This window comes from Corythoichthys intestinalis, chromosome 1, assembly GCF_030265065.1.
Source record: "Corythoichthys intestinalis isolate RoL2023-P3 chromosome 1, ASM3026506v1, whole genome shotgun sequence".
Classification (NCBI taxonomy): domain Eukaryota; kingdom Metazoa; phylum Chordata; class Actinopteri; order Syngnathiformes; family Syngnathidae; genus Corythoichthys; species Corythoichthys intestinalis.
In genome coordinates, this window is record NC_080395.1 from 58,610,991 (window position 1) to 58,634,781 (window position 23,791).

The 23,791-nt window shown below is 39.1% G+C and overlaps 1 protein-coding gene across 4 annotated transcripts; it reads right to left on the reverse strand.

Moving 5' to 3' along the window:
* Nucleotides 1-1,750: 1,750 nt before the first annotated feature.
* nr1h3 (nuclear receptor subfamily 1, group H, member 3) lies at nucleotides 1,751-23,546 on the reverse strand. 4 transcript variants are annotated; one of them, XM_057850382.1, is made up of 12 exons: nucleotides 23,398-23,546; nucleotides 17,436-17,631; nucleotides 12,757-12,837; nucleotides 12,325-12,555; nucleotides 9,940-10,206; nucleotides 9,608-9,813; nucleotides 5,675-5,854; nucleotides 5,262-5,361; nucleotides 4,939-5,052; nucleotides 4,416-4,510; nucleotides 4,080-4,115; nucleotides 1,751-4,019 (listed from the first exon to the last, which is right to left on the reverse strand). In XM_057850382.1, the coding sequence occupies exons 3-12, from the start codon at nucleotides 12,797-12,799 to the stop codon at nucleotides 3,969-3,971; spliced, it is 1,323 nt and encodes a 440-aa protein (XP_057706365.1). In that variant the 5' UTR covers nucleotides 12,800-12,837; nucleotides 17,436-17,631; nucleotides 23,398-23,546; the 3' UTR covers nucleotides 1,751-3,968. The 4 variants fall into 4 exon arrangements, with proteins under 4 accessions (XP_057706365.1, XP_057706355.1, XP_057706337.1 ...); XM_057850372.1 differs by having other exon boundaries at nucleotides 1,751-4,115; nucleotides 17,441-17,631; XM_057850354.1 differs by having other exon boundaries at nucleotides 1,751-4,115.
* Nucleotides 23,547-23,791: the final 245 nt, after the last annotated feature.

The window sequence follows — 23,791 nt, forward strand, 5'->3', positions numbered from 1 at the left end:
CACTACCGATTTTGCTGGTTTTCCCACTTGCAAAGCATGTACAGGTCTGTAATTTGTATCATAAGTTCTCTTCAACTGTGAGGGACAGAATCTAATACAAAAAAAAAACAAAATCACGTTGTATGATTTTTAAATAATAAATTTGCATTTAATTGCATGACATAAGTATTTGATACATCACAAAACTCGAACTTAATATTTGGTACAAAAACCTTTGTTTGCTATTATAGATACCAACCGTTTCCTGTAGTCCTTGACAAGGTTTGCACACACTGCAGCAGGGATTTTGGCCCACTCCTCCATGCAGATCTTCTCCAGAGCCTTCAGGTTTTGGGGCTGCTGCCGGGCAACACGGACTTTCAGCTCCCTCCATAGATTTTCTATCGGGTTCAGATCTGGTGACTGGCCAGGCCACTCCAGGACCTTAAGATGCTTCTTACGGAGCCACTCTTTAGTTGCCTTGGCTGTGTGCTTTGTGTCGTTGTCATGCTGGAAGACCCAGCCACGACCCATCTTCAGGGCTCTCACTGAAGGAAGGAGGTTGTCAGCCAAGATCTGGCGATACATAGCCCCATCCATCCTCCCCTCAATACGATGCAGTCGTCCTGTACCCTTGGCAGAGAAGCAGCCCCAAAAAATGATGTTTCCTCCTCCATGTTTCACGGTTGGGATGGTGTTCTTGGGGTTGTACTCATCCTTCTTTTTCCTCCAAACACGACGAGCCAAGTTTAGACCAAAAAGTTCAAATTTGGTCTCATCCGACCACCTGACCTTCTCCCATTGCTCCTCTGGATCATCCAGATGGTCAGTGGCAAACTTCAGACGTGTCTGGACATGCACTGGCTTCAGCAGCGGGACCTTGCGTGCGCTGTAGGATTTTAATCCATGACGGCATAATGTGTTTCCGATGGTTTTCTTCGAGACTGTGGTTCCAGCTCTCTTCAGGTCATTGACCAGGTCCTGCCGTGTAGTTCTGGGCTGATCCCTCACCTTCCTCATGATCAGTGCTACCCCACGAGCTGAGATCTTGCATGGAGCCCCAGAACGAGGCAGATTGACCGTCAACTTGAACTTCTTCCATTTTCTAATAATCGCTCCAACGATTTTTGTATTAGATTCCGTCCCTCACAGTTGAAGAGAACTTATGATACAAATTACAGACCTCTACATGGCTTGCAAGTGGGAAAACCAGCAAAATCGGCAGTGTATCAAATACTTGTTCTCCCCACTGTATCATACAGTTGCTCTTGATTTTCCTTGGCAACCCATCATACTTTGACTGAATTTTGACTGATTTGAGACTGTTTATTATCAAATTTGGTCCGATCTTTATCTAAACTGATTATTTAAAAAAAAAAAAAAAAAAAAATACTGAAATTAACATGCCTTAAACTGTTTTCATAAAGGTTTCAAAAGAACCTTTGAATTTAATAACTGGTTGATCCTTTGTCAGAAATAGCATCATTGAACATTTCATATTTACAAGTCAGATGTGCGTAATGGAATTAAGTTTTGACCATTCCTCTTTTCAAAAATACTGTAACGCAGCAAGATAACTGGTGAAAATGAGGTCATGCCTATGTGACATATGTTTGGTTGAGGTTATTGGGGCCTAAAGAGACTCAGTTATTAAAGGGTTGCCTTAATTTTTCTTTCATGGTGATAGATTACTCTTGTGAATTAGATAAAGATCAAACCACATAAATCTGAGACATTGCTAAAGGATGAATGAAAATAATATGGCACAAAGTGGATTCATACTACAGCTTTAATTTACTGTACATACAAAACACAAGTTTCTGTTATGAATATGATATATTCATCTTTACCACCCACACCCCTAAAAGACAGTAGAACTGTAGCCAGAATAGATTTTTTTTTTGTAAAGCACTATTTGTTTTGCAGTAAGTACTTTGGCCGAACAGACATTTTTGTGAGTACAATTTTGTTTGGAGTACAGTTCATACTTATCTTGAAGGCTCTTTTAAATGATAGACACCCAAAACATTAGTAAATGTCTATTATCCACTGCTTAAATCAACCATTTAATTATACAATACGATTTGTTTTACATATCGTGTTAGAAATAACCTGGGACATCGAATATTTTCACTTTCAAGTGTTGCATTAGTCAAGTAGTACTGCTCTTTTGTTTTGTTGAGGTTTGACACACATTCTTAGTAAAACACAAATTAAGACTGTTTTTATAGTTCACATGTGAAATGCATTGTACATTTTACTGAACCACCAAAATTTCATGTAATTTCTATGCTTACTTGCCGGTGAAACTGAGTAAAGCATAACATTCCAATGTTTATTGATATTCAAAAGATCTGTGCCTTCCCAGCAATGGTAAGCACAAATGTCTGCCAAAAATAGTAAAACATTTTAAGCAATCTGGGGGGGGGGGGGACATTCACAAAGCATCAGGTAATCGGCGTCAACACCAAGCCAAAATAGGCCTACCTTTAACAATTGAGAAATACAGTGCCTCTCTTTACTGTGTGTTGCAAAGTTGTGTTCCTAAAATGATAAATGAAAGTATTTTTTTGTTACATGAACATTTTCAACTACACAAATGTTCCACGCATTAGAAATCACTCGGAATTTTGGTCGTTTAAAAAAAAAAAAAAAAAAGCCAAACAACTGTTGAGTAAAATACAATCTGGAAATATTGGTGGCCCTTAATTGTGATTGAACAGCAGTTACAGGCACATGTAGATTACTAAATAGAATTTTAATTCTAACACTTCAAAAAACAAACAAACAAAAAAAAAGATTTCTCGCTCAGTTTCCTGAAGCATGTAAAACCCACAGATAAATACAAATTTAAATTAATCATTATATTTTACTGCATGTAAGTCTTTTACTGCATAAGATGAACCACAGGTATCTGTTAACCTTAAATAATTCTACAATTGAACTACATTACAGTTGTTTTCCTTTTATCATTTCATGTGGCTAATAATGCTTTAAGCAATCTTACCTGCGAGGGTAAACAATGTGTTTTTACACCGCTTTTTCATGTGGAAAACATTTTAAATTATGTCCTAAATGTATTGTATTGTAGTACTGTTTCAGGAAATATATAACTCATATCAAAAGTGTTTAAACTCCATATGAATAGTGTATCTTTTTTTTGTAATTTTTAAGCAGGTTCATGTCATGTAATTTTAGGAAAACCCACCCAACATATTGACTTTTTTTCACACCCTTGTTCCCTTAGAAGACGCCCATTACTTTATATGATTGCTATTATTAAGGGTTAGTTTGTACTGTACAATCTTGTGGATATATGTGCAATCCACACTTGTCTTAAGAAAATAAATAATTTGTGTGCATCAGTATTGATAAAAAGGATCCCTTTGGGCATTCCAGTGATCTAATAAAGGATGCCTCTACTTCACATTAGTTTACCTGAGCAACTACAACTTTTTATGAACTGTACTTTCTTAAAATGAACACAGACATTTTCCATACTTAAAAAGTATTTTCTAATGTCAAATTAAAATGCTGCTGAAAGTCACACGTAACAAAGTTTCTAATTCAGCTATGAAAAAACTATTGAATAAATTAATTTGAAAGCACAGCTGGAATCATGACATGAAGCAATAGCAGCTATAGGCCAAGAGCATTCAGACTGTAAAATAATAGAAATGCACTCATTTTTAACTGTTGTTGAATCAGGAAAAAATTCAAACCCATGAGCTGGTATTTCATTTTGGCAATGTCATGCCAAAGTCCCAATATGAGGAAGAACAGGTCTAAGGAGAAAAAAACAACAACATCTGAACACAAACCATTTCAGAGTCTGAGCGCATAATTGCATTGAGACGCTCCCACAAAAAGCCCAACAACAGCACAATGCTGGTAGTCCATGACCAAATGAGACTGGGTCAAGCTTGTGCCATGCCATGTCTGTCGCAAAATTCAACATTCCAACAAGGAGTGTGACATTTGGACTGTAATCATTCAGTGACATCCCAGATTTCAGAAAGCAGCGGGGGAAGCTTCTTGTCCTGAAGACGAAGGGCAAAAACCTGTTCAGAGTGTACGCTGCTCAATGTACGAAGGCTCACCAGCTTCATCAGCATCCGTGGAAACATCAAGTGGTCCTGCCAAAACCAAATAGAAAAAAAAAAGAAATGACTTAAAAGCTAATCTTGACAATGTCTTTACAGCAAAGCCAGGAGCACAGCTCACAAAACATAAGTGAGTCTCCTACGTACACACGTTCCTTAACGGCATATCGCAAAACTATGAACATTTGTGAACGAGGTGTGTCAAAGTTTTATAATTTAATTCAATCCATCCAAACGCTACCCCGGTCGTGACCCGATGTGCTTGTTTTATGACAACAACAAGGTTATGTTGACACACTAGAAAAGAGATCACTTCAACCAGTGGCTACTTACATTTGGTCTCTTTATTGTGATGTAAGAGCGCAGAGCGTCAACATATGGTTGTTGCAGCCTTTCCACAAGATCATGATCCTGAACATTTGGCCGATCTAAAAGTATTTGAAACCACAACAAACATTTAACAAGCAAAACAGCAAATCAGAAAAAAACACCAACCATTTCCTTCCTTAGATAATTGTAAACATTCCTTAATAAAAGCCTTTTCAGTCTGAACTTGGTTTCCTTGGTATGCACCACAGTGCAGTGCGCAAGCGCAATAGCACCTTAGTGCAAGCTGGTGGTCTCCTGTTGTTCACAATCTCTAATCAGTTCACCAAGTACTGAATACAGATTACAAAGTCATTTAAACACTGCTCTCAAATTCAATATTTTTGCAATTCAATGGCACGCTGCATGTCCTTGAGGCCTCATATCACATACACAAAGAATGGGTTTTGTTGACAGAGCACTGCTCATTACTACGTTGCGTGTGTAAGGGCTTGAATAGTTACTGTCTTTGCTAAGGATGAAATCTGACCTGCAGAAAATATGTTGATGGCAATAAGCAGAGCGTATTCGGCCTCATCCAGCTGCAGGTCATTCATTCCTTTCGAAAACTCAAAGATGGGATTAATGAACTCAAACTGAAGGCCTGTTGAGACGGATGGAAACAAAAAAATAATACTGTACAAGATTTAAAGAAAAGTTACACATGCGCGTTAACTGTCAATTTAAATACTTAACATTTAAATTAATTTACACAGGAATCTAATTATATTTGCACTCTTCATTAGAGTACATTAGACCTAGAAAAAAGGGATCACACATTATCCATTGTCAATAACCATATATTCAAAGTACCCGCTTTTGCAAAATCTTCCTTGTTGTAGCTAAAATCCTTCAGAAATGTAATGCTGTCAATGGCAGGGTTGTATCGACGAGACGTCTCTAGCAGCATAATCTGTTGAAGAGAAAAATTATTGTTAAATTTAATTAATTTTGTAATGAAAACATACGCACAGCCAATATATTGAAAACTATGATTTTACATCATTGCTGAGCAGGTGAATTCTCTTACAAAAAAGGCTGCACTTCACTGATTTTCTACTTTCTTTGGAATTTGTCTTTGGATTTGTGTTATATCTATACATATCTTCATATTTTTTTCAGTTTATTGTTTGATCAACAATATACCGGTATATCAAATTCTATAAATAAACAGAAAATGTGCTTGAATATACATATAAACATAACAAAATAGAAACATAACAAACTTCTATGGTGGAGGTCTTCAACAGAGCGATCTGGTCCTCTCTTGTGAGCTCTAAAAATCCAGGAAGCTGCTTAGCAAAATCCACGATCTCCTGGACCGACATGATTGCCAGCTCAGTGAAGTGGGCGAAACGCTGCTGACGCACTTCTCGATTCTGTAGATCCTGATTCTGTGGCCATGGCTGTGTTTTTTTTTTTTTTTTTGAAACACACAAACAAAATCAACATTATTTATACAACACATTGCAACAACTGCAGTTCCAGCAAAAGACCTAAGACAAACACATCTCCACCGTAAGATAATAAAACACCGTTTTTTCAGGGAAAACAAACAGTGTGATAAGATTTGACGGCTTGCAAACACCCATTATAAAACTAAGAGTTAAAGATTGACATCTTGACTTGCTCATCAAATCCTTCATTGTACATTAATTTGAGGAAGAGATAAGCCATTGTGGTGAACTATAAGTGCATCACATTCAATAAATTACAGTAGTTTGTTTTATTGTTATCCACATAAATAGCACAAAATTACTCATTACTAGCAAAGTCAATATCGCTATGTGCTCTCAAAATATCGCTATGTGCTCTCAAAATAGTGAAGCAAGCCCTTCTGGGTGTAAGTGATGTGCTTTTTTTTTATTTCTCTTACTAAAATAAAGAGTCATTGCGCATCCACTCTAGTGGATGGCAGCGGTGCCGTCATATTCAGTGTTGTAAACCAAGACCCGATCTCACAAAACAAGGTCCAGGAAGTGTTTGAAAAACTTTTGCCTGCAGTACCAGAAATTGGCAATTGGGTCTGGGCTCCTCTAGTTTGAAATAGAGTTTACACTGACACACAATTTTAAACTTCCTGATCTCACTATTAAAATAAAAGTACACGTAGTCCTTAGTCGCAGGAAGAGTCAGCGCCAGGGGAGAAGCAGCAACAGCATAAAAACAAAGAAATTTGTTTAGTAAAGCCTTGTTCTGAGCTATTTGTTGGTTAATACTATCGACGCTAATAGCTTAGCCTCACTCGCGACAATACTTTATGCTCGTTGTGTTTGTATTGGCTGTAGTCAGTTGTGGATTATGTCTCCTTTAGTGTTGTATCGGTCGCGAACGATTCGTTCTTTTTGAACGAATTGTTTTGGTGAACGAGACCGAACTAATCATCATCTGCACTGATTCGTTCTATGAAGGTGGTGCTTGTTCGCTGCGTGGGAGGGCGTTGAGCAAGCGGCAGCGTCTTCATGACATCGCACACGACCAATCAGACGCCAGCCTCATCGCGGCCAGGGGAGGGAGCGGAAACAGAATCAGGGCGTTTGTCACTCACGTCCACGTGTGGCCAATAAGCAGCCAGCGTGCAGGCAGGGGGGCAAGACTGAGTTTTGTCACTTCCCGTTCAGTGACTCGGTCCTCCGGTTCCTGACCTAGCTTGCTGCTAACTTGATTTTCCAGTAATGACTATGCGGTGAACGAATCAGAAAATGAAAGGAAATGACTTTGTCACATATTTGTTAACGTGGAGCCTATCAAATGCTGCTCAAAAAGACAAAAACACCACACAAATCTAGCGAGCATTGTTTAGAGTAGTACTTTTCTCAACAAACTCGTGACTGCCTATGACGACATACTATCAAAATTTACAGTAATTTAAAACACGGGTAGCTACGAGGCAAGCAAAAGCTGAGCTGCAGTCGCGTGACGGCAGTGAAGCGGGCAGAGAACTGTCACTATATGGAGGCTTCATGGCAGCGATATTTACCTCATATGTGCACAGAAAAAAATATTTAGTATGATCACCATAATACTGATTTGCAATGAAACTGTATATACATGTCAATTTTTTTCCCGAGTGTTTTATTTTTTTTTTTTTCGTGTCAGCGTGTCGGGTGTTGGTTGGTTTGACAAATTATGTCAATCCGTCCATCATGTGCTACTCAAGCGCCCAAAACAACGCACGCAGACACGGGAGATGTCGCAATATGTCTACATTTTTCTTAACAGACTAATGAGAGTAGAAAGGCGACATCGTAAAGAGCTAACAATTATTTCTCGTCAGCATTTGACGATCTGAGATGCGGGGACGACAGGGGAGCTGACCGGATTATTTTATTTATTAATACCAGTGCAAAAAAACAATATGATCACCATAATACTGATTTGCAATGAAACTGTATATACATGTAATTTTTTTCCGAGTGTTTTTTTTTTTTTTTTTTCGTGTCAGGTGTTGGTTGGTTTGACAAATTATGTCAATCCGTCCATCATGTGCTACTCAAGCGCCCAAAAACAAAGCACGCGGACACGGGAGATGTCGCAATATGTCTACATTTTTCTTAACAGACTAATGAGAGTAGAAAGGCGACATCGTAAAGAGCAAACAATTATTTCTCGTCAGCATTTGACGATCTGAGATGCGGGGACGACAGGGGAGCTGACCGGATTATTTTATTTATTAATACCAGTGCAAAAATTCAACACGATCATCTTAATACAAAAAAACAAAAATACAACAGAGCGAGATGTAAATATGATGTGTTGGTCGTTCCATATTCAGAAATTAAACTTTCGATGTATTTTTATTTTCGTGACAGCAAACATGCTGTATATGTGATTGTAAGCGTGATCAAGAACCTGCTAAAGAAAGTCCGTGCGCCCCCGCCCCCTACTCCCCTCACAAAAGGAAAATGTTTAACCGTGTCCTAAATCGAAATGCAAGCACGAGCCATGACTTTGAGCCCATAGAACTAGGACAGACGACGCGGAAGTTCTCCCTCGCTTTTGCAGCAGCAGGAGGGAGACGAGGCTGTCTGTGAAAGCAGAATGATACCGCCTGTCACTCATTTCTGAAACTACGACGAGTGGTCAATGTGGAAGAGAGGGAGGGACCAAGCAATGTCACTTCCCGTTCAGTTATACTGCGAAGCGGTCTTTGGTGATTCGTTCGGCAACGTCACTTCCCGTTCAGTAACCGAACGATTCGTTTGGGCAGGGAGGGAGATGAGGGGGGCGAACGATTCGTTGAACGATTTGTTTGAACGAATCTTTTTACTGAACGAACCGGAATGGATTCGTTTACTCAAGTGAACGACAAATCTCGTCACTAGTCTCCTTACTTGTCTGCTAAACCATAGATTGTTAAAAAAATGTAAAACACACTTTTTGAAACAAAAGAAAATCAGCATATTTAACTTATGTGGTACAACATATGAAGAGACAAACAAACAAATACTTAAAAGTCCTGTATTTGAGAGCACTGCCAAGACTAAAACATGTCAAAAGAATTTCTGATGAAGAAAAATAAACTAATTTTATTTCACTGTAAACACAGAACTACTGCCACAGACCACTGTTGTATTTTATACACTCATGTGCGACGCGACGACTTCGACTCCCATTGTCCCTAACGAAAAAGTATTTTTGCAAAACTTGGCACCGGGCACTGTTGTAATTTTCACCAGGGGTTCGTATTATGGCAGTTGGGGTTCGTGTCATGGCTATTTGCATTTGTGGTGTGGCTATTTACAATCGTGCTTTGGCCAATTTGCATTCATGCTTTTTTTCTTTCGCAAAGTATTTGGACTTTGCATTTCGCCTGACACTTCTCGGCCACCGTTAACAGCACCTGCGCGTCCTATCTCATAGACTGATGTAGAGAACGCGTACCACTCAGCCCAAATATGGCCTCCACAAATGTATAGAATGTCATGCGGGCTGTTGTGGTGGTGGTTTGACCAGTGAAATGTGAGCTTTAAATGCGAGCCGGCAAATGCTAATGGTGACACCACTGGTGTCATGTCCAGTTGTTCAGTCTATAGTATTAACTTGTTTTTTCGATTAACTTAAAACATGCAAGTAGACCTTAAATGAGCTAGCCAGGGATGCAGGGATGAGGGAACAAATTGAATTTGTTTCACGCAAATACTGAGATATCAACTTACTGTCACTTTTGGTCGATCGAGAAAGGATCTCTTGTTGCATTGCTTCTGCATAGCCACCAGCTTCTCAATCATTTCCTGCTGCTGTGGATCCAGTGAAGCTACTTCTTGTGGAGGAGTGGGAGTGAGCACTGTGGACGAGCGAGCCGTTTCGTCATCCTGCTGCTTCTTCATCTTCTTCAGACGAATTTGTTCTTCAGAAAGCACACCTATGTGCCATCAAGCACAGCAAAATTTCAACTAATGCACAGGCACAAAACTGATTATGAAATACCATGATGTTAGCATAACCAATGCAATGAAATTTCAGATTGAATTGCCCCGCAAACACTCACACTGCTCTAGCATGCCTGCCTCACGACACTTGCGTAGGCGGCATTGCTGGCACTTGCGTCGCATGTACATGTCCATTTCACACCGTCCATTGTTCTTGCAAGTGTACTGAGCACTTTTAATGACACTACGTCGGAAAAAGCCCTTGCAGCCCTCACAGCTTAGCACATTGTAGTGGAATCCAGAGGCCTTGTCACCACATACACTGCACACCTCATTTCCCAGCATCTTGGGGGCAGGACCCTTCTTTCGCTTCACCGGGTGACCATCTACACAATATGGAAATAAGAAGTGATAAAGCCGTTAAATTTCATTTTCGTTACATTCTTCAAGGAAAAAAACGTACCTGATTTTATGAAGCTCAACAGACAATAGCTATGCGCAAAAACAATAATCACAACATCACAGAGCCCTTTCGCTGTGACTTCTTATAAACAAAACAATAGCTACAGTCTACACTGAATATATCAACAATGTCAAACACAAAGTGGACGAAAATCTGATCCTGGCCATTGGAGAGATTGCCATCATCACATACTAAACCAATACTTATAAAAACATTTATTGGTTACAACTTGCATTTTTTGGTGATAAGACTGAGCATTTCGCCATAAATCACAGATCATTGGCCTGTAGTACGAACGGAGTTCAACCTATCCAGACGTAACCCAGGGTTCCAGCGGGAAACCAGGGTTGACAAAACCTGGTTATCTAGTTTGGGGTTAATCGGTGCTACGACGCTGATAATGAAGCTGATTTGCTGAACCTGTGTTAACCCAATCAGAGTTACTGCGTGTTCACATAAAAGGGACGGATACCAGAGTCAAACTTTTGACGATGGCACGGGCACCTTATTTCTCAGACGAGGAATGCGCGATAATTATGCGGAGTTATGAAGAATTTAAATCCACCCTTACCGCGAAATCCAACACCGCTTTAGCTAGTAGAGCGCGACTGGTCTGTTGGCAGCGAATTACAGCTCGTGTGAATGTGTAAGTATGCCAGTTTTATTTATGTCCTAGAAATAAAGCCTGCTGTCAGGACAATAAAATAGGATTTGGTACGTTAACTGCAAGAAATAATTTATCGTATTTGCATCACCACATGAAGGAGGATGATTGTATGTTTAGTCCCCTTGACTGTATGAGACTACTAGTATGTATGTCCTTTGAACATCTTCAGAGGCAACAGCAGCAGAAAACGCACCTGGTAACAGGTCAAAATGAAATATAAGAACATCATTCAAAATGGTAAGTGTGTGTAGTGGGGATGGGGGCAACAGGAGAGAGAGTGAGGAAATGAAAATGTGCTTTTCTTTCTCACAGCCAACAAGAAGAAAGTTGCAGTGAGGGACACAGGAGGAGGAAGTGCACCAGAGTCCTTCACTGTGGCTGAAGAGTTGGCCCTAGCCAACAACAGTGGCAGGCCAATTTTAAAAGGGGTGGAGGGAGTGCTGTCCACTCCTGGTGCAGTGGAAATGTCCACCCTCTATGTGTGGGGTATTATATGGCATTGAGGTTTCATGTTAAGAGGACTTGTGTTTTTATTCAAAACAGTGACATGTCATGTGTTGTGTTTTTATGCAGTTGAGGATGGACACATGGCGACCACTACTCCAACGCAGCGTATGAACAGTGAAACTCGGTCCCGGCGTGCTGTTTAAATAGGGCGTGGTTAATCAGAAACCTGGGGTTAATCAAGATCTAACTCTGAGACGACCAAATTTGAGATATTGCGTGGCACCATTCCCAGGTTCCAACATATCCAGCTTTTGCAGTCCTGATTAGCCGGAAAGTTAGGCTGCATGCGATGAAGTTACTCTCAAATTTACCCTGATAAGCCAGAAAACCAGCTTCGTAGTACAGGCCACTTATTGTAGCATCTCCCACCGATCACAAGAGACATTAGTCAGTGAACTATGTTTATTATTTACAAAACACATCTACTGTGTCCGTAGATGACACCAAACAAAAAAAAAAAAGCAGGATTTTAAGTTAAGATCAGTGCATACACGCAGTTTGTATAGTCTGTGGCTTCCAAAGCGGGAAACACTTAACGTTTTATGTTTAAAAACAACAATCAGTTTTCCCCACAATTTCTGAGGCACCCCTTCTAATGCCCACCTCGAGCTGACAATATAAGAATACTCATCTCATTTTTAATGTTTAGATATTTCCATACTTTAAAGACACCTGGATCAAGAACAAAAATCTTTATACCTTTAAAAAAACAAAACAAAAACAAAAAAACCTATAAAGTCAACATGTGTGTTCTACGGAAAAGTGAAGTGATATAAACTATAACTTAAACATGACAGAACAATGACTTTACATATAAATTCTGAATAATTGAAACCCTGAAATTGGAGTGCAAGAGTTTTCTTTTACCTGTGCCAGTGTCGCTCACATCAGGCTTGGTTTCATTTGGCTCAACTGGCAAAGGGCTGCTCATCCTGGTGAGAGTAGGGCCATTCTGAGGGAGGTTGGAGAAATCATCTGGCTGGGACAGGTCACCATGAGATTGTATGCTTTCATGCTTCATTGTGGTGCTGCCACTGCTCTCCTCCACCATGAAATCCTTTTGCTGTTCCGTAGCCCCGCCAAAAGCTTTAGTCTCATCTGACCAGGAGGACAACATTTTTCACCAATTTGAACAGTACAAAAAAATTATTTTTGATGCTGGATCCAGTCAATTGTGTATACACAACATATTTTGAAACCGGAGATCAGGATTATCTATACAGAGCAATGCAGTTCAATTAAGTTAATTATGTTATGTTAAAGACCATGGAATTTATCTTTTAATTACAAACAACTTACCATGACTAACATCTGGGATATCAGTCCCAGTCAGCGTTGACATCTTCTGTACAGCTCGTTGTCATTACGAAATCTATGTTTCTATGGAAAACAAAAAACAGACGGGGAAAGGCGTGATAAAGAATCAATAATGAGGGGAATACACTGGATTGTCTGGGTTCCTTAAAGGGTTAAGGAAGCAAAATGGTATTTTTCTAAACATAAAGGGGGTGCAAACATAGGTACAGTGGGGCAAATGAGTATTTAGTCAACCATTAGTTGTGCAAGTTCTCCCATTTGAAAATATTACACAGGCCTGTAATTGTCAACATGGGTAAACCTCAACCATGAGAGACAGAATGTGGAAGAAAAAACAGAAAATCCCATTGATTGATTTTTAAAGAATTTATTTCCAAATTAGAGTGGAAAATAAGTATTTGGTCACCTACAAACCTTCTAACAAGGTCTAACGAGGTCTAACGAGGCTCCACTCTGTTACCTGTATTAATGGTACCTGTTTTAACTTATTATCGGTATAAAAGACACCTGTCCACAACCTCAGTCAGTCACACTCCAACTCCACTATGGCCAAGGCCAAAGAGCTGTCGAAGGACACCAGAGACAAAATTGTAGACCTGCACCAGGCTGGGAAGACTGAATCTGCAATAGGTAAAATGCTTGGTGTAAAGAAATCAACTGTGGAAGCAATTATTAGAAAATGGAAGACATACAAGAACACTGATAATCTTCCTCGATCTGGGGATAATCTCCCTTGATCTGGGGCTCCATGCAAGATCTCACCCCGTGGTGTCAAAATGACTACAAGAACGGTGAGCAAAAATCCCACGACCACACGGGGGGACCTAGTGAATGACCTACAGAGAGCTGGGACCACAGTAACAAAAGCTACTATCAGTAACACAATGCTCCACCAGGGACTCAAATCCTGCACTGCCAGACGTGTCCCCCTGCTGAAGAAAGTACACGTCCAGCCCGTCTGCGGTTCGCTAGAGAGTCTTTGGATGATCCAGAAAAGGTCTGGGAGAATGTGTTATGGTCAGATGAAACCAAAATAGAACTTTTTGGTAAAAACACAGGTCCTCGTGTTTGGAGGAGAAAGAATACTGAATTGCATCCGAAGAACACCATACCCACTGTGAAGCATGGGGGTGGATAAGTCATGCTTTGGGGCTGTTTTTCTGCAAAGGGACCAGGACGACTGATCTGTGTAAAGGAAAGAATGAATGGGGCCATGTATCGAGAGATTTTGAGTGAAAATCTCCTTCCATCAGCAAGGGCATTGAAGATGAGACGTAGCTGGGTCTTTCAGCATAAGAATGATCCCAAACACACAGCCAGGGCAACAAAGGAGTGGCTTCGTAAGAAGCATTTCAAGGTCCTGGAGTGACCTTGCCAGTCTCCAGAACTCAACCCCATAGAAAATCTGTGGAGGGAGTTGAAAGTCTGTGTTGCCCAACAACAGCCCCAAAAAATCACTGCTCTAGAGGAGATCTGCATGGAGGAACGGGCCAAAATACCAGCAACAGTGTGTGAAAAGCTTGTGAAGAGTTACAGAAAACGTTTGGCCTCCCTTATTGCCAACAAAGGGTACATAATGAAGTATTGAGATGAACTTTTGGTATTGACCAAATACTCATTTTCCACCATGATTTGCAAATAAATTCTTTAAAAATCAAACAATGTGATTTGAGGTTTACCCATGTTGACAATTATAGGCCTCTCTAATCTTTTCAAGTAGGAGAACTTGCACAATATGTGGTTGACTAAATACTTATTTGCCCCGCTGTATAACATTATAAAACATTAACAATCACCGTTTCAGGAATTTCAACAGAAATGTGTACTGTATACTAAGAATGTGCCATATTATACAATTTCCGATATTACAAGTGTACTTTTGGTAGTGAGATGAATTTTGAAATATCACGGTAGAGAGGCTGCAGTGATATTTTGTCAGCCGTTATGGGAAAACCTCACTACTTCAGACGTACAAAAGTTATATGCAACAATTACAAAGAGCAAAGTAGAATGACAACAAATACTTATATAACATAATCAGTAATAATAATTAATTATAAATCTTCGGCTGAGCACTGACTGCAGCTTTCCTGAATGAGAAATTTTCTTGAAATATCGTGATATATTTTTTCAGCTACATCGCCTACAGCAGGGGTCAACAACCTTTTTGGTGTGGAGTGCCACTTTCAAATTTTCTTGTCAATCAGTGTGCCACACCATGATTAATGACGCACATCCGAATTTTTATATCCAACAGAGCTGTAATTTTACTCCAAACAAAACAACACTGACATATATTGAAATTGAATAACTACCGTTCTTATTTATCAATTAACTAAAAAATAAATGCATATTGTATAAAATATCAAAATTTGAAAATAGGTGCATCAGTAATAACAGCTTTACAGCAGCAGCATCTTTTGTAAATATATTACCCCCCCGACACACACATACATCAGCAAGAAAAGGGGAACACGTGTGATTCTCAATGCAGGTCTCTTACACAGTACAGAGCGGGCTGTTTTAACCTTCAAAGTCAGAACAGGCCACTCTTACATTTTTACTTGTTCACTAGCAACTTAAAACAGTGAATTCTATGCACGATTTTATATTTTATATTACAAATATGAAAAATGCCTACCTTAATGTTATCCCTGGCCCCGTTTTCCATTAATTTTCATGTTGTTTCTCATAGTGGCGTTTGACACTTGTGCAACACACAACGCACAAACAGAGCTAGCGGAAATACCCAGCACACCTGTTGTCACCGGCATCATCAAGGGGTCGCTGTCCCCTACAATATGACCGGGTTGCTAGTTAAGCGTAGAAGAAGAAGTGGGCGTCTGGGCAAGGAAAAGAGAGAAAGCGAAGCACGGTGTTGACAGAGAGCTGCGCGGAGGGCGCCGTGAAAAGTGGCTGTCCCCCGCTGGTTTTTGTTTTGTTAATAAAAGTCTTCAGCAAAAAGCCATCCAACGCGTCACTGTTTTTTGTTTTTCCCACATCGCCACCTCTCAAAAGTAAGCACCGGACGAATCGACGACAACGAGCCACGTTAATCGCCGGTCCGCTCCACACTACGGTACGGAGATGAAAGCACCGCAATTGCCAAAAGTGCAGATTGGTAACACAGTGTACTTCCACCTGCTCTCTGACTGGTTGGCTTCGTGACACAGTAGTAGCCTGTACTGAATTGAACGCGCAGAGAAAAAAAAAAGCGACGAGCGTAGGAGTCGAGAAATTGAGGAAGAGCTTGGGGTGTGCTCAAAATCCATTATTGCTCACATATAATAACACCATAGGCAGAGGGGGTGGGAGGGGCGCTCCCGTAAAGCCGTAGCCGTAGCCATAGGTTGCCGACCCCTTGCCTACAGTGTATGCCTACAGTTGCACATATAAGTCCCTTTCAGACAGACTCTGAACTGTGTTGTAGCCCTTATGACTGAAAGCAATTTCCCGGGTCGACTGACACAGGATGACACGGACATTAACCGGGTCGCGTACTATTAAAATGTACGGGACTTACCCGGGACGTGGCATGTATGAAAGCAGCTGTTTAATTCCCGGGTCACAGCGTGAAGGCTGATGATGTAAATATCATGACGGCAATCACAGAATACCTCTTGAACCATCATGATTAAAGAATTTGACATCACTGTATAATCCTTCAGTCAAGAAATTATTATATCATTGACTATTTTATTTGCGAAAATGAAATACAATTGAATGCTGCTATTCGTTGGAGATGGGGACTGAGACAGACCGCAAATATTGAATTTAGATTGGATGTAGCAAAGTATTATTTTATGTTTGTTTATTATGTTTGTTTTGTCACTTGTAATGTACAGTAAACCAGTTGAAAACTGATGAACTATGCATGTGTGTCATAATGAATGCAACGGCCTGAAATAAATGAATGAATAAATAAATAAATAAATAACAGGAGTGGAGACGACCGTCGTTAATCATTCAAACTTACTAAGTAATCTTTCACTGTTATAATATTTATATGTTATTTATATTCAATGTTGGAAAAAGGAAAGCAAAAAAGCAGAAACGAGAAGTCTGTCATGTGCCAGATTCAGATGCATCCAGGAAACACTCTGCAGACCCAGATATTTTCTTTTGTGAATTGACCTTAAAATAAAACATGTCAAGTATAGCCAATGTAAATGTTTAGAAATACTAGCATAAATATTTAAATAAAGAAAGGCATTGTAATTTATAACCATTAAGTATAAGATTGGCTCACATTAAGTAAATTAGGTAGAAAATCTACTGGAAAATCCTCTTGAACACTCAGCTAAGATTAATTTGGGTCACTTGAGAAAATGATACTAATACAGCAGTAACATACAAAGCAGTTGCTGAATAATATTAAAATAATAGCAACATCACAAATATAAGCAGCTAAACTGTTTTATTTGAATGGACCAAAACATTTTTACCAAAACTATATATCCACACTTTGGGCCGTCGTCCTTTTGTATCAAAAGCTGTTTACGTCGAATTATTTACTGCTAAACTGCACTTTAGGATTTCACATAGGCCCTAGATGACACACAACTAACAATGTGCCTGACCAGATGCTTGGTTTGTAATTTGGAATCACAAAGCAAAACTACAAATTATAAGCAACAGGTCATGTTAGAATTTATACTGACCTTACTTCTGAAGCTGATATTTTATTGATCGCCTGGCGCATGCAAGTGCATCATTGCCTCAGTTTGTTGATATTGTGCCAATGGATGACTTCTTTGAATGGTGAGGCTGGAAGGTGTCAACGCTGTGATTTATGGCCCGAGTTTGCTGACTTGATAAGAGAAGTTGAGAAGATGAGTTGTCCCTTCCTACAAGGCTCTGTGGGAGACAAGAGGGAAAACATAGGGTAAGAGAAAGGGGAGGTATAACAAGAGGTCACTATCAGTCACTTGCACAGCTCTTCCTTCCCCAGCAGTGCTCCAGTCTTTTCTGTTAGATCAGCCACATAAAATAGCAGGCAACAGATGATGAGCTGCCCCACAACACGCACAAAAGGTTTTGTATCAAAACAAAAACACAACGCTCACCTGTTTGAATACTGGTTCACTCATAATATCTCTGATGTTGACCTACAAAAAATGTAACCTCATTTGGATGTCCCACACAATACTTTGGATTAACAATTATTGAAGAAAAAAAAACTGTTTTTGCTTATAAAACCCTGTTCTACTGCCTGCGACCTCATGTCATCCCCACCCTTATTTTCTGTTCAAGTCCAATGTCCACTAAATCTTATCGGTCAGTCACCTTTTGTTTTCATTGTGGGCTGGGAATTAACATTTAAAAGAATAAAATAAAATAAAAGGCTTCTTGTATTAAATGTCATTTACAGTGTTTGTCAGTGGACATTTTAAGTATGTTGTTGACAGATCAATAAGTATATTCTGGTAAGCAGTGTTTCAACAACAGTTGATGTTTTACATTACCTGGTAGTAGGGGAAAAAATGCTTTGAAATTTGCATATACAGTGACCCCTCGTTTTTCGCGGTTAATGGGGGGGACCCCAGGCGAAAATCGAAAATCTGCGAAGTAGGGGCGAAGCTTATTTACGTGAAAAAAATATATATATATACATACACGGTGGGGAGAACAAGTATTTGATACACTGTCACTGGGAAAACCCATTGGCAGTGTATCAAATACTTGTTCTCCCCACTGTGTATATATATATGTAGAGCTATTTTCCAAAGTTCATTTTTTTGGACCGGTCTAATACATATACACACATACATATATTAAGGGTGTAACGGTACATGTATTTGTATTGAACCGTTTCGGTACGTGGTGCTCGGTTCGGAACAGAGGCATACCGAACAAATTTCTGACGTAATGTAACCCTACTTTTTGAGGCTGTGAGTCGATCGGGTTACAGTTTCTTTGTGTAGATTATATGTACTTCATCTTCTCTACTATGACGAGGACCATCACGGTAGGACAGTATAACCCTGAAACGTTAACGGCGCGACAACGTGGCCGCCGCGAGAACGCAGTGAAACGGGGGCATTAAAGTCAATCAGCCAATGCACATCAGTCGCAGTGCGGCCGCGTAAGTGGCTCAACAAGACAAGAACGGCGGAGTTTATTATTTGACGCGAGACGCGACCCTCCTGCGTCAATACTACTACCGGTAGCTAGGATCGGGCAGACCAGAAGTCACTCATGTAAAAATACGGTAGATCCGGTCGATTTTCAAACTAATATGCAATCGTAACCCACTTTTTGAGTCCATCAGATTTCTTGAGTGGTAGATTGGGGCACAGTTGACTTGTCTTTGTTGATTTACTGCTGTCTTCTCTGCTATAATAATAACCAACAATAATAACCAACACGGTCCCGTGTTCAATACAAAACCCTCCTACCACAACAAAACAAGTAGGAACTAATATTCACATAGGAACTAAAGTTATACAACATAAAATATACAATATATATAAATACTACATCACATTTGTAAAATATAAACACATAATAAACTAGATAATAGCCCATTTAAATAAAATAAATTGAAATGAGCTAAAACACCTGTAATTAAATAATAAGTATAATATACAGATCCTGCTTACACAATTAAATTTATTAATTTCTGTGTGGCGCTTTAACTTGAGAAAATCCACCGATAAAGCTTTTGAAAACCGTTCATATGAAAAAAAATTATTCATTGAGGCATTTCATTTGTAAAATACACGTTAAAATCCTTGTCATTGGGATAGCTTTTCTCATTAGCACAGGACTTTTTTCTTTCTTTCAGAAAGAAAGCTGACCAATACCCGGGGTCTGAAAGGCAAATTGTTGTTGGATTATCTTTAAATACCCGCTACTTTTTGAGCAGAACTCTAGCTTTGTATAGGCTAATGTTCCTATTGTTGAAAGCACAAAGGTGTGTAATAAACAACTAGCACATTTATATTTTGCATTTTGTTTTCTTACTGTACCGAAAATGAACCGAACCGTGACCTCAAAACTGAGGTACGTACCGAACAGAGATTTTTGTGTACCGTTACACCCCTAATGTATATATGTATATATTAGGGCTGTCCCAAACGACTAATTTTCTCCCGATTAGTCAGCCGACTATTTTTACGATTAGTCGACTAATCTATTAAAAAAGAATTTTTTTTTTTTTTTACTAATTTAGCAATGAAATTTTTGTTGACGTTTATCAATTCACAAAAACATATTGGAACACTTAAATTATTTATTAAAGTACAAATAAACACGTAAATAACAATAATAAATCACAAATAAACAATGAGTTCAAATGCTGGTAGAATTAACTAGTGCAAAACAATGGAATGTAAACAGATTCAGAACACTGACTTCACCTTTCCAACATGATTCAAAACAATTCTTAAAAAAACACCTAGCCTTAATATTATAGTATAGTACTATATATAATAGTTTTATAATTATTATAATAATTATTCATTGCCAATCAGATTTTTCATAAAGGGTGTCATTTTAAAGGTATTCTTAGTGTAGAATCTAAATTCTGAAGTATGCGGGATTAACTCCTGAAATCGTTATTTATATGACGAACATGACATGCTTTTATTTTGAAATGTTCACCGGAAGTACGTTCGCTAAACCGCTAACCGGAAGTACGTTCGCTAAACCGCTAACTTCAGCTTTACACTCCGCAAAAAAAACACTTTTTGTCATTGCATGTGTCAATAATAGATTTTTTTGGTCATTTTTTTTCGTTTGCAAATGCTGTTAACCAGCGATTTTTCATGTTTGAAGTGTCACCTTTTAACCGCAAGTTTGCTTTCACGAGACGACTGCCAATGTTTCATAGCAGGCTAAAGTACCGGTAGGTTGCCTTTTCCCCCCCATTCACCTCAGTGTAGCAATGCTAACGTTACAATATTTAATACAGATGTGTTTTCTTATTTTATATGTCTGAACTTTAATTCTACAGCGTGTTGATAAGAGAAAGGAGTCTCACAAGCCATCAGCACGCACGCACCAATGTATGCACGCACGCACGTGCACAGCGATAAAAGGCAGCCGTGAAAATTACCGCCCTCATTTTTATTTGCCGTGCGATAAATGGACTCATTGCATAGCGCGACAGGCTTAGCAACTTCAATAAAACATGTCGTTAGTTAGTTAGATGGATTTACAAACTGGGCGACGGCGCTTGAGGTGTTTATTCACGGCCGACGTGCAGCCAAGCTTGGCATTGAAGAGACAGGACAGAAAGAGTGTACCTTCCTTTGTTTCTTTGAAATAAGTCAATGTTTTGGACACTCTGGTGCGCTTTTTTTGGCTTTGTGCCGCTTTCCCCGCTTGCATACAGAGCGCGTCCGACATTCTGAACTTTCAACGCATATATTTTTTTTAACCCTTTATTAACCGTCGACGGGATGTTGCGCTCGTCGACGGATTTACGTAATCGATGACGTCGACAATGTCGACTAGTCGGGACAGCTCTAGTATATATGTATATTGGGTCTGTGCGTTCAGTGCATTTATTCAGATTTAACAGCACTGGAAAGAGATACATATAAGACAAGTTTTTCACTTTTTTTCTCCAAAGTATAATTTAAAAATATGTATATTTTTTATCCGTGATGGACTGAGGGCGTGAAGTTTGAAGCATGAAGTAGCGAAGGATCGCTGTTGTCCAGAACTGCTGATGAGTCAATGAAGAAAGTCAAAGTGTGCAAATTTCAGGTGTTACACCCTTCGATGAGGCAAAAGTGGAGAACACAGGAACTTCTTGGTGTGAAAGCAAAGCATCAGGGCTTTTAAAAAAAGAATTGAAGTTCCCACAAAAACGCATGAAAGAAGAAGTACATCAATTTTACGCATCCTTTCACACACTGGAAGATTTTTTCACTCCTTTGACCCGGACTGTAAGCTTGCTTGACAAACAAAATGCTTTGTTTTTTTTTTTCTGATAATGACTCATTAGTTAAATGACTATAACTAATCACACTAAGCGAAAAACTAGTAGGAGCACAAAAGGGTACAAAAATATGGCTGTGCAGACTGTTTTGTCCAAAGGTACAGTACAAGTATTTGGGCAATCAAATGGACTGTAACATGGCCAATAAACCTCTTGTAAGAAAATGTTCCTTATAATTAATTCTTTCAGTGCCATTGACGATGATAAACGTCCAATCATAGTCTCTTTCCATCCTGCAGTGAATGTAAATTTGTTTGTCACTTGTTGACGTCCAATCCATTGGAACTGGGAACATAATTATCTATATGAACATTATTTTTAATGTAAAACAAGAGTTTAAATCCAATGCAATGGTTTATAAAGTCAAACTTCAATTGGACACTGAACTAGGGCGATTCTATTATTTACAACATTATCTTCCATTTGAGTCATAATATATCAGATCCAAAACCTGAATGTTGGGCGTTGCATTATTTCCCATGTTTGGCATTATAGCACGTTTTAGGACAAAATCACAACAGAAACTCGGTTCAGCGGTGGGTAGTTCGATATTTGCTCCCATATCATTTGGCTCAGCAGGTGCATTTCTTGTTTTATTCCGTTTGCCCAAACACAATCTTAGTAGGTAGAACTAAAGACAGGACCATACCAGTTCGGAACATAAAGCGTTATTTCGCAATTGCATAGAGGTAACCGTAAGAGTAAAAATAGGCCTTAGTAAATACAGTAGTTGACTGTCAAAACTCCGAGCAAGCAGTACGTGTTTTGAATGTTAGACATTTCTATAACAAGCTTGTAGAACGCAACGAACCTACAGTGACTACGTGATATTGACAGCTAACATTAAGTGACCCTTAAATTGAGAAGTAAACAAAAACAGCAAGGGCGTTAGCTTTAAACAACAGCTAATAAATGCCGACAAATATAATTATTGTCAAAGCAGCTGTGGCGAAAGGTGACATCGGTCATAAAAAATGCAACTCACTTATTTGTCTAAGGAAGATATAGAACACAAGCGAGGTTAGATTGATGAACAATCAAAACATAGCAATTTGTGAACATTAGCGACTTGCATTCGTAAGAAACTCCCTAGCGTTGCGACAAGTTCAACTAACTTCGTACTCCGACAAATAAGAACACACGCGATAAAAATGAAGATTTCTGAACTTGCCTGTTACTTTTCGAGCCCGTCAATTCTTTTGCTGAAGTTACACCTTACGTTTGTTTGTCTACTGACGGTGATTTTGACAACCAAGGCATTAGCCAGTTAGCTTTCTTTCTAGCTAGCGTCGTAGTTACATCATATGATGCAAAGGCCCAGAGTCGACACAGGAAGTGAAGAAAACTCATTCATATTCAGGAAAATACTACAACACATGGCTGTAAATTACTTAACACTTGTTGGAATGAAAACGACTCCAAATCCAAACTCCGTGATTAATTTGAGTATTACAATTTTTTAAAGTGACATCCATAAACAATCACTGCACCTACTCAGAAATAAATAAAATATTCTTCAATAATAAAATGTAAAAACCACAGTCCAAGAAAGGAAAATTAGAATATCACATTGAGAAACTATTTTCATTATGTTAAATTAGAAAGGGTCGAATTCTATTTGTTATCTCATTCAATGCACTTGAAAATGAATAACACTCAAAATGTTTTTATACCTGCTTCTCATTGAACTCGATTTTGGATCGAGTTTTCGCTGTTTCTGAACAATATCCCACTTCCAAAGTACGAATAGTTATGTGATTAGTAATAGTTTATCTGCCATATTTAAGACCAGATAAAGAAATTTCCAAATTGGTCCAAATAAACGGTGGATATTTTCCCCACGTGAATGTATCGGTCTTTGTCAGTCACGTGCCCAAACTAGCGGACACGCCCCCATGCGCCATTTTGAGTGCACCACAGATGTAAACAAACCAGAACAGGAGTAGCTCCGACGCCACATTACTGCCTCCAACTTCATCGCTGGATATAAAAAAAAAACTCCCTCGTTTACGGTATCAGCGCTTATATTTTAAAAACTATGTATCTCTCGAAGCTCACGGACATTTA